This window comes from Chrysochloris asiatica, unplaced genomic scaffold (genome assembly GCF_000296735.1).
Source record: "Chrysochloris asiatica unplaced genomic scaffold, ChrAsi1.0 scaffold00043, whole genome shotgun sequence".
NCBI classification, from domain to species: Eukaryota; Metazoa; Chordata; class Mammalia; order Afrosoricida; family Chrysochloridae; genus Chrysochloris; species Chrysochloris asiatica.
Window position 1 is genome coordinate 10,083,531 of NW_006408561.1, and position 10,918 is coordinate 10,094,448.

The following is a 10,918-nucleotide window of genomic DNA, read 5'->3' on the forward strand; positions in this document are numbered from 1 at the left end:
GAGGACGCCCTAGCAGAAAATACTGGTTTTAATGCAGAAATCCACAGCTACAATCACTGGAGCTCTGCTACCCTCTACTGGCCACATGAGATAAGTGCCTGCCTAAAAGCTGTCAGATTTGCATCAGTTCAGTTTCCTCCACAAACAAGATACTGGCACCTTAAAACTACGAATTTCTTTGGTTTCACTCACATATAAATGGATCCTATCTTGGGCTATTGCCAAATTAATTTCACAATACTTTAATGTTTCACAGAAAGAAAAACTCAGTAAACATTCTGCCTTAGTTCAAGAACAGCTGGAGCCAGTAAGAGGTTGGAAGAAACAGCCAAATACAATTGTAAAACTTTCACAGCAAACAGGATTCTGTTAAATTGACCCAAGGGAATTTAATTCTGATTGGTTGGTGTATGTGGGTGTCTGATTGTAGTATTTTTATGTGTATTTTTAAGGAGAGCCATTTCCTTAAGGTCACTTACTATCTTAAGATGTATGGATCACTTTGATTATCTTATCTAATTAATGTTCTTAGCAATCTAGTTACTCTATGTTCTCCCAGTTGCTTCCTACCTGTTTGGGGTACTAAATTTGAAATTCATCACTGAAGAGAAAGACAGGAACTGTAAATCAGATAGATTTAAGTCCCAATAGTATAGGATGTGGGTGGGGCTATACAATTTATCAACATCACAGTGCATCAAACTTGTTAAAATAAACTAGCTCTCTGTATAACAAGTAAAAACAAATATTTTTAAAGGGGAAACAAGAAAGGCATGGCATAGCTGGAGTTTAAGGTTCAAGCTCTGTATCCTCTATATATAATGTATTATGTTTTTCAAAAACTTTTTATTAGGAAAGCTATACCAGACGCATAATCACTATACAATGATTAAACATTACCTTTACAATTTATAATCACTGAAATTACAGAATAAATATATGCACATTTCTTTAGAATCTTTGTGTGTGAGAGAGAAAACATTAAAAGTGCTTCCTACAAAGCTGTTAGTGATATATACCCAGTTGCTTTTTTAATTTTATATATATATATATAAGAAAGTGCAGATGTTCTCCAAAATTTCTTGGCATCAGGATGAAATGTCACAAAGAGGGAGTTCATCCCTAGGTGTGTGCCTCTGGCTGTTAAACCACCGGGTCTCCATTTCAGTAGGATCCAGCCTAGAATATAACTTCCCCTAGGATGCTAAGGGAAAATGCTGTGAGCTAAACACTAGGTAGGAGTGGAGGGCAGATGAAGTTATGGAGAGGAGAGGAATGAATCAAACCCGAACTAATCATATTGGGTTGAATGTGAGTGGTGTGTGTGTGTGTGTGTGTGTGTACCTGTGTATCTGCACCAGAGAAGTAGGTTGCAGGTTTAGGGACCTGTGTACAGGTATTTGCATGTGGGTATGTATGTGAGAGACAAGAGTGAGTGAAAACATTCGAGCAAGACCCGCCCCTCCCTCCCCGTCTTGCAGTTTCCAGGCATGCAGCAAACTGCATTGTTAATACATGTACAGAATCTGTGCCATGACGGGAAGAGGAAAGAAAGCCACAAATGTCAATTTGTTTCCCCCATCCCTTTCAAAGAAACCTACAACTGAAAAAAAAAAAAAGACACATTGAATTTTACTTAATTAGGATCAATACAGTGATCCCTAATATACCTTATACATGGCACAGTCAAAGTCTCAATTTCAGTATAAAAAAATAATGATAACATTTGCTGGCAAAAGTCTGCGAAGGCACTTCATTGATTAATGATCTGAGTATGGCCCTTCCTCCAAATCCCATTTGAGAGGGGAGAGCATACATGTGTATTCTCTAGTTATCATGCAGTTTCAGTTCTGTTCAGGGCAGGAAAGGTTATGAGGGAGGAGTTATTGGGACAAGTATAAAGGGAGAATGGGATAGATTTCTTTTATTTTCCTTTTCTTTTCAAAAAACAAAACAAAACACTAATTTATCTTTCTTTCTCTGTTAGAACCTATATGTTGTCTTCTCCAGGACTTCGAGGTAATCCGGCTTGGTTTGAAGTTTGGCCCTTAACTCGAGGTAATCACTTTTTTGGGTTTGGTGGTCTGTGAAGCCCTTTCCAGCCGAGAAGAGAAGGGTTTCTTTGAGCCTGGCATCCTGCTGTAAGTCTGGGTATTGCATGCCAGGAGGGTGGACATGTAGTTCCTTTAATTTGGGCACTGTGCCATAGAGACAGTCCACAAAGCCCACTGTGCAGGGGGCTGGTTGTGGCCTTTCTCGGTCTAGTAGCATACTGCTACCACCACAGCCTCCCCCAGGAGGAAACAGCACCACCCCACCATTCTTCTCATGATGGCGAAACCCAGCCATGTCTCCCCCAGTTCCCCCAACTACCCCTGAAACCCCACCACCTGCTGGGTGATGTGGGTGAGGGTGATGGTGGTTCACTGTCACTATGGTGTTAAGCTGGGAGCTGGACACAGCCAGGGCCCACTCTTTCTCCTTTTCCAGCAAGGTCCGGTAGTTGGTATGGTTCTCCTTCGATGTCTCAGCAAACTGCTCGCTTCCTAGAAGAACCTCGCTCATTCCTGGTGGTTGTGTCCCAGGACCCCCACGTTCTGCAGCCCCTGGTTCCTGGACTGATGAAATGGTTACTTCCTCCTCCTCACGAGGCTTGTAGATAGGATTGTTGCACATCTGGGTGACTGGGTGGGGGATGTACTCATACACGTGACCCACAGGAGGAGCCTTCTCTGGAGATGAAAGAGTTGGTCGGCCCCCACTTCCACCCCCACCACCTCCACCATCTTCAAAAAGCCGATGGCATTGCATCTGAATTCCAGTTAAGTCTACACCTTCCTGCCTCTTGCTTCTAAAGGGCAGCTTCTTCCGGCGACGTCGGAGCACATAGGCAAAGAGGCCTGCAGCAACAAACACTGCTGAAAAGAACAGAACCAGCAAGCTGAGAATCAACACAGAAAGTGGCACTGGTCCCCCAGGGGGAGAGAACTCATAAGGTGATGCACTTGTTGGCCCTCCAGCAAGGTGAAAATCCCCAGGCTGGGCTGGGGATGCTCCAGCTGGTGGGACATGCAACATCTCTGGGCAAAGAACTTCTAGCTCAATGGTGCGCACATCACGGTGGGTGAGGTTCTCAGGGCTCCCACAAAGCACATCACCCACCACACTGACTGAACTGATGGTTTCAATCCACTGTTTGAAGGGGACCAGGTCACAGGTGCAGTCCCAAGGATTCTCATTGAGATCTATCTGGACAATGGCATTCAAGTGCTCCAGAACACCAGCCACAGGTAGGTAGAGGAAATAATTCTTTCGCAAGTTAAGCCGGGCCAAAGATGTGCCTGCAAAGGCATCTGTTGGCAGGGTCCTCAGCAAGTTGTTGTTGAGAAATAGTAGCTTCAAGTTGGGCATGAGGCTGAAGGCTGCAGGCTGGATTTCTCGGATAACATTAAACTCAAAGTACAAGTAGTGCAAACTCTGTAGGCCTCGGAACATGCCTGGTGTCAGCTTCTCAATATCATTACCATTGAGAAAGAGGCTCTTTAGGTTGGGCAGGTTGATGAAGGCTCCGTCTTGAACATAAGAAATACGATTGTTCCCCAGATGCAATAGATCCAAAGAGGAGAAATTCCAAAAATCAGAACGGTATATTTTCTGAATCAGATTGCTACTCAGGTATAGTTTCTTGGCATTCAAAGGCCTTGGAAGAAGTTCCGAAATGTTATTAAATCCCCGTTCTTTGCAGTTGACTGTCAAGCCAAGGTCATTGATGTGCAAATTACAGGTGCACCCAGTAGGGCATATAATGGGAATGGGTGGTCTGGTCTGGTAAGGAGCAATGGGAGGCTGGTTTGGACCCGGATATAATGCTTGGGATGTGGAGGGTGGCCTTGGTGTTCGGGGTTGTTTGGTGGGTTTAGGCTGTTTATTTGAGGACTTATATTCAACAGAAGAAGCAGTAAAATGGACGGATGACAACATTGAAGAAGGCTTAGTTGGCCATGCATTTTCCTTGCTTGATGACAAGTGAGGGATTCCCAAACTAGCCTCCACCTCGGAGTCAGACAACAAGGGACAGAGTTCTGTCTTCCTGATTTCCCGGAGGTCCTTTCCATGGAAATGAAAAGGGGTCTCGCAGGTGATGTCTCCTACCAGGGCGGTATAAGGAATGCGTTCCAGCCAACTTTTCAGTTGTACAATTTCACATGTACAGTTCCAGGGATTTTCTTCCAACTGGAGCTCCATTAGGCTTCTACCAATATGGTCTAGCATCCCTCGGTAAAAAAGAACCTTTAACCTGTTTCCACGTAGGTCCAGATGGGTTAAAGAGACAGCCTTAAATAAATTGGTTGGAAGCATGGGAATGAGATTATCATTTAAAATCAGAACCCTCAATTTACTAAGGTTCCGAAATGCCCCACTCTCAATACGTTTAATGACATTGTAATCTGCCTGCAAATATTCCAGGCTTTCCAAGCCTAAAAAGGTGTCATTTCTGAAGACATCTAGTTTGTTCTCATGTAGATATAGCCTCTTTAAAATCTTCAGACCATTGAAAGCTCCTGTTTGAATATCCTGCAATGCATTGTTGCCAAGGTTAATGGACACAGCATTATTCAAATGGAGAAAACTGTTGGTATACAATTTCCTCATTGAATTCCTCTGCAGATACAGTTTAAAAGGTCTTGACCAGAACTCTGTTATCTGACTAATATTTGTAAATCCCTTATTGTCACAATGTATATGAAAGAGGCTTTCTTTAACTTCACAGTAGCATGGATCAAAACAAGGCTCATCTATTTCCTCTGAGTCCTCTATCAAGGGAATCGGGGTAGTCCATCCTAGAGCAATTGTGCTTAGAAGAATTATCCACAACATCCTCCCTCTGTGAAGCATCTCAGTTACGGAGGGTTTCATCATTCGTTGTTGATTACAAAACTGCAACAGAAATAAAGATGCAGATTTTTAGCTTTAGTCATATGCATGATTTTAATAAACTCCTACATGTGGGGCTTCTAAGAGCATTACAAAAACTTCAGCAGTTGTTGTAATGATCAAAATGAGCTAGCAACATGCTTAATGTTTAGAATGCATCAGAAATTTAAAATTTAAGAGACCATGAAATACTGAACCATGAATTCACATTATCCTGACCCAAGCCATACTTGGTAAAAGGCATGGGCCTCATATAGAAAACAAGGAAACTGATTTTCTATACATTTCAGGCACAGGCAGATTCAGCAATAATGGCAATACTTTGTCCATAACACTATTTTGCCCATTAAAACTCACATTGACATGAGAGGTACCATTATAAACTGAACTGGAACTGTGATGGAAAAAAAAGAGTCTTAAAGCTATACATTTCTACTCATAAAAAGATGTGGAGGGTCCCCAAAGTAATTAGTAAAAATGTATGACAAAGTATGATCCCAAATACTCAACATCAGATGTTGAGATCCATAAAGTAATTAACATCTTTGGAAAACCTAAAATTAATCTTTAGAAATAATCACAAAAATTTTAGTAACAGTATATGGTTAGTAACACACTATATCCCTAACCCTAAGCACGCACTATTGAAGTCCCTTTCAATTAAACGCATAACCTCTATATATTTGTGTAGTTTAGCTCTTTAAAACCTTTAGGAATGATTAACGGCTCTAAAGAACATGTCCATGTAATTGTCTGAGCTAAAGATAGTGACAGTTAAAGGATGCTGAGCCTGGGAGCGTCTGTTTTAAAACACTCTGAGAGCTAGCTCAGTTTGGAATGTGTATCTGTGCCTTGAAGATCAACTGAGGAGCCCTGTGAAAAGCTGGAAGGGCAGGTAGCTGGTTAGAGGAGAAGTGGGTAAAGGAAGATAGGGTGGAAATCTTAGTTTTTACCTGCTGATAAATGAGGATACCACATTAAATACTCTTCAAAGAAAAAAAAAACACATTATTATTTTATAATCAGAAGAAATATATGCAGTGCATTATTCTAACATACAGAACCTTCCCCTATAGCTCTGCTCTTTTTTTCCTTGCTTAATATCACCAGTATATGGGAATGCATACATAAATTATAATAATGCAGTTTTATTAGACTGTCCTTTAAATATCAGTCACAACTGAACAGATATTTTAATCAACAAAATAAACTTTAGCATATCTTATCTCCTCATGCATAGATGCATACATTCAAGAAATCTTTTATCAACCTTCTAACTTAGAGCCCAATGCTATAATTTATAGGGAGAGTGAAAGAGAATAAATCTTCACATTCAACTTGTATATTGTACACAGCTATGAGGAATCTGTGAGAAAGCAAAGAAAAATCTGCCTCAGGCATGCAATAGTCAATTTTTAGAAACAATTAAATGAAAAGAGAGAGAGAGAGGGAGAAGGCAGATGAAGCTACATTGCAGTATCAGTTAGTCTTTCCTGTCTCATAAAATATTAAAATCGACATAAGTTCTTTCTTGTTCACTATTTAAAAAATATTTTTTTCTTGGTTTTTTTTTTTTTTTTTTGATCCCTGGGGTTTAGGCAAGAAAGGTTCCAGGTGATTTTGACTTACCTATTTTGCAGGAGATTTTTTTTTAGTACATTGAAAAATAAAAAATAAAAACTTGAGTTGAAGGATTCTGTATTGAAAAGGGGGTGGAGGGAGAGGAAGACTAAGGGGGGTGGGGGGAAGCAGCAAGCTTGAAACGTGCTGAGAATGCAATGGGCCCTTCAATGGGCTTCTTTAGGATGCAGAACTGCCGCTTGGCACAGTCAATGGAGGAGGAAGGAGAAGGGGCTACTGCAGGCTTTCAGCTCTGCTGCCGCCAGCGCGGCTGCTCTCTCTGGGTACCGGCAGCACATCATTGGACGCTAGGAAGAAGGATCGGAGAAAGGCAGGCAGGGAGAAAGGCTCAATCATAGTGGAGAATCTCGGACTTCTCTCTCTCTCCCATTTTTTTTTTTTTTTTTTTTTTTTTAATGTGCTGTAACCCTGGAACCGGCTTTCCACGTCATGAAAATGAGCTTCTAGAAGAGGAACGCGCTTTGCATGTGATCGGGAGCGAGCACTAGGAAGCCCTGACTATACAGTTTCTATTTGTGTGTGTGTGTGTGTGTGTGTGTGTGTGTGAGTGTGTGTACGCGCGTGCGCGCGGGTGTATGTGCGCGAGGGAGCAGGGGCATTGGGAAAGTAGAAGTGGAGATGAAATGATAAATTGACAAAGCATAAAAACAAGAAGCAGAAAAGACCAACCAACAAGAAACATTCCTTTGTGTTGGAAGTGGTGGCGAAGTGTAGACCTTTAAAAAATTTTTTTTAACATTCAAGGAAAGCAACCCTTGACTGGTTTGCGCCTCTAGTTCCCAAAGCTTCTTTCTCTAAATATGATTGAAAAGTGAAACTCTCCTTTGAATTTTCCTTTTTCACAGCACAGACACTTCTCTCCAAAGAAGATGAAGGGAAAAGCAAAGCAGAAGAGCTGACTCTGACTGACTCTGCCCGGATGTCCCGAATAACAGCTCAGGCAGTCTGAGTAACTTGGACCGGATTTCTCCTGAATTTTGCTTCGATCCCTTTGCACTATGAGTCTTTTTGTTGTGCTGCAGCTAAAAGCCTTCGATTTCCCTTGGATTCAAAAGTCAACAGCCATGTGTTTGCTTCCAGATTTTTTTTTTTTTTAACAGAGACAAGCCAATGCTCTGTAAAGAGAGGCAGAACACTGGTTTACAATGGTACATTTCACATTCTTCCATTGGGAAAGATCTCTCAGGGCTAGGGGGGCAGAAATTTAGGATTTTTTTTCCTCCAAATGTTGTTCCGTGATATTCTGGGGGGAGGGTGGAAAGGAGTAGTATTGGTGATTGAAAAAAGATGTCGCGGTGTAGAGGGGCCACAAGACCCTCTAAGAGAAATTTTTAATGGCTCAACGGACAGTTCCACAATCCTACCTGGGAGGGGAACTGAGGAGAGTCAAATGTTTATCAAAGGAGTCTAGTTAGCTGGGACTGTACTGTGCGTGGTCGATGCATCGTCCCCCTCCTCTCTACACCCGCCCCCCCCCCCGCACACCAATCCTGTCACCAACTCACGGAGAAGGAGGAGGGGAGTGGCTTTTTCGCCGCTAAAAACCTGGACTCAACATCAATTGCCTAAGGGCTCCAAGTTAGCAGGTAAAAGACGTCTTTCCCTTAAAGCAGTTTTTACAAAACCAAAATTTACAAGAAAAGCACAGTTTATATGCCACTTTCCTATTACCCTAAAATACATAAATCACCTAATTCAATAAAACGTTCTTTAGAATTCAGTCACAGGGCAAACTGCATGACACTGTGCGTTTTAAATGACCACACATGTGTGTGCCTCTCCACAATAGCTAAGATTGGAAACCGCGATCAGAGAACAAGTAACCAGGCAGACAGGATTCTCTAGCAATATAACACACTTCATCTTTCAGACCCACCCTATTTCTCAGCTAGGTCTCATTTGAAAGGCTAAGCAACACCGACAGCCTGATCTCAAAAGCAGAACAAACCCATCTCCTTCCCCAGCGGCCACCCCCAACCACCTTCTGCACCCACTGTGCAGAAGCAGAGACTGTCGAATCTGAACCCATGACGCGATAGAAAGGATGGATAATCAGAAGGCTACTCTGAGCTACCCGATGCCAGGAAATGGTCCTTTTTGCAACCAGTCTCTCTTCTCTCTTAAACTAAAATTCCATAAATTCTGGACTCGGGCTATTTCTCCCTTTTTTCCCCCTATATCCCAGGATAGCGTATATAACAGTAAGGAAGGGCTCCAAAAGTTAGAGGGCGAAGGGCCCTGAAACCCCGTCTCATCCGCGTTCTGCTGAGAGCGCTGAGCACCATTATTTGTCCAGGAAGGACAAAAAGTCCTTTCTCCCGTTCCGGCTCCCCCTTCCCTATTGCCAGATCTCTGAGACCACTGATCTCTCCAGATCTAAGATTAAATATTCCAATATGGAAGCAAAATTATCTCCCTTAGCACAAATAATTAAAATGCTGCATCATTGATTTTCTGAAGAGCCCTGAGCCTTCTACAGATCCTTTTTAGTCTGCCGTCACCAGGCTAAACGACAATGGGTCTGTTTAGAATGGAAAATGATTTAAAGCTCAAGCCGTTTTCCTTCCTTCTCTTGACAGCACAAGCGAGCGGCCGAACCACTGGGGGAGGGGTCCTTCGCTCCACCACCTGGCCTATTTGTAGGAGTTACTTAAGATTCCCTCCCCCTCAAAGGAGGTCCGAGGGTATGTAAGTGGCCAGTACCCCTCTGTCCACCATAATCCATATAGCTAACTGAAAATTCGAAAATACAGCAAACCTCGGGCACCTGTGAACATAAAGAAGACACCGCGGTCAAACTCTATATGCTTCACAACACGCATCCTACAAGCTAGAAATACTGGCTTTCAATTAAGCAAAGTAGGAAAGGATGGCGGCGAGTACCTATGATGCTGAGCGCTCAAGATCTCCCAGGTTTGCTCCGAGCGGCTTCCCAGCAGGAGGTATAAACTCTCTGGGAGGTTGAATTGTATCCATCATGCTGTGTCTTTGCAGCTTCTCCTCTATCCTCCAACTTTCAGAAAGGCCACCAAATCACGCTTGTAATCCGTTTAAGTGTTTCCACCTTAGAGACTTGCAGGGAAATGGTCGCTGCATACCAATGGGAGAGCCTGGCGCGCACCTAGCGCGACGATGCCAGTGACAAGGAGCTCACGAACACAGCTCCATATGTCCTCGATGGTAGGCAGGCAGCGTGTGTGTCTCAGAACTGGCCTCGTTTAATTTAAAATCTCTGTGCACACGGATTCAGCGGCGATCTTCCCCGTCTCTGAGAGCCCGGGCTGGGTCTCTGGGTTTTTCTCTCTCCCTTCCTGAAAGGTTGTCACTCACAGCGCAATCCCTGCCCCAGGCATCCTTCGATCTGAGGAGATGGGACAAGCCTTGTCTTCCCTGGGTATCTTTGCTTTTGCCCTTTGAGTAGGTGGGAGTGGGTAGGATGGTGCGTAGACTAAAAAAGAGAAAGGTGGGGAGGGGCAGGAAGGAGACTGGAAGGGGACGAAGAGACCCCAGAACCCAGCATTTGCCAGACGGCGAAGGTGGAGGGAGGAAGGAGAGAGAGAGAGAGAGAGAGAGGATCCAAATAAAACACTATGGCCGTACACACCAAATTCGACTTGGATTGTGGGTGGGTGGGTGCTAATCGCAAAGAAAGCACGAAGGGGAAGTGATCTCGTTGAGAGAGAGTGAGCCCCCTGACAACTAACCATGCAAGCACCCGTGCTTCTCTAGAGGGAGAGGGTGGGAGGCGGGGGAGGGGATGGCGGAACGTTTCAGGCCAAGGAGACGCTCGCAGCGGCAGCGGCATCTTTCACACTGACCTGCTTAAAAAGTGCCACTTTAATGGCCCAGGAAATAACTAAAATCGGATTACACATTACTTACCAATGTCTGCTCCTAAACTGGGAGCGCCAGGTCGGGTATTAGGAGACAATATTCAAAACGCCGGGCTGGAACTCTAATGCAAATCCATCAGCCGCCCCCAAATCGAGCATCCAGGGAAAGGCGCTCGGGAGCCCCCAGATCAGCCCATCGTCGGAGCCTCCTCCAGCGTGTCCCCCCCTCCCCCCGCCCGCCTCCCATCCCCTCCTCCGCGCCAACTGTGTAAATCAGCCGCCGCAGTCCTTTCGCCGCGTATCGCAGGCAAATCCCTGTTTAGGAAGCAAGGAAGCAAGTGATATTCTCATTCTCTCTCTCTCTCTCTCTCTCTCTCTCTCTCTCTCTCTCTCTCTCTCTCTCCTCTACACAGAGAAACCTTGTAAAATTGAGTGACAGGAAGTCAGCATTCTGTATCAGTAGATGGGTTTTAACTTTTATTTGCAAATGGAAGAAGAATGTTTGGAAA

The 10,918-nt window shown here is 43.9% G+C and overlaps 1 protein-coding gene across 2 annotated transcripts; it reads right to left on the bottom strand.

Annotated features, from left to right (window-relative positions):
* Positions 1–826: 826 nt before the first annotated feature.
* SLITRK3 (SLIT and NTRK-like family, member 3) lies at positions 827–10,549 on the bottom strand. Of its 2 annotated transcripts, none has more exons than XM_006861798.1 (2): positions 10,459–10,549; positions 827–4,938 (listed from the first exon to the last, which is right to left on the bottom strand). In XM_006861798.1, the coding sequence occupies exon 2, from the start codon at positions 4,918–4,920 to the stop codon at positions 1,984–1,986; it is 2,937 nt and encodes a 978-aa protein (XP_006861860.1). In that variant the 5' UTR covers positions 4,921–4,938; positions 10,459–10,549; the 3' UTR covers positions 827–1,983. The 2 variants fall into 2 exon arrangements, with proteins under 2 accessions (XP_006861860.1, XP_006861861.1); XM_006861799.1 differs by lacking the exon at positions 10,459–10,549 and adding an exon at positions 9,460–9,873 and having other exon boundaries at positions 1,615–4,938.
* Between the last annotated feature and the right edge of the window lie 369 nt (positions 10,550–10,918).

Coding starts and splice junctions, on each gene's coding strand:
- SLITRK3 (XM_006861798.1), bottom strand. CDS start 4,920: ATGATGAAACCCTCCGTAACTGAGATGCTTCACAGAGGGAGGATGTTG.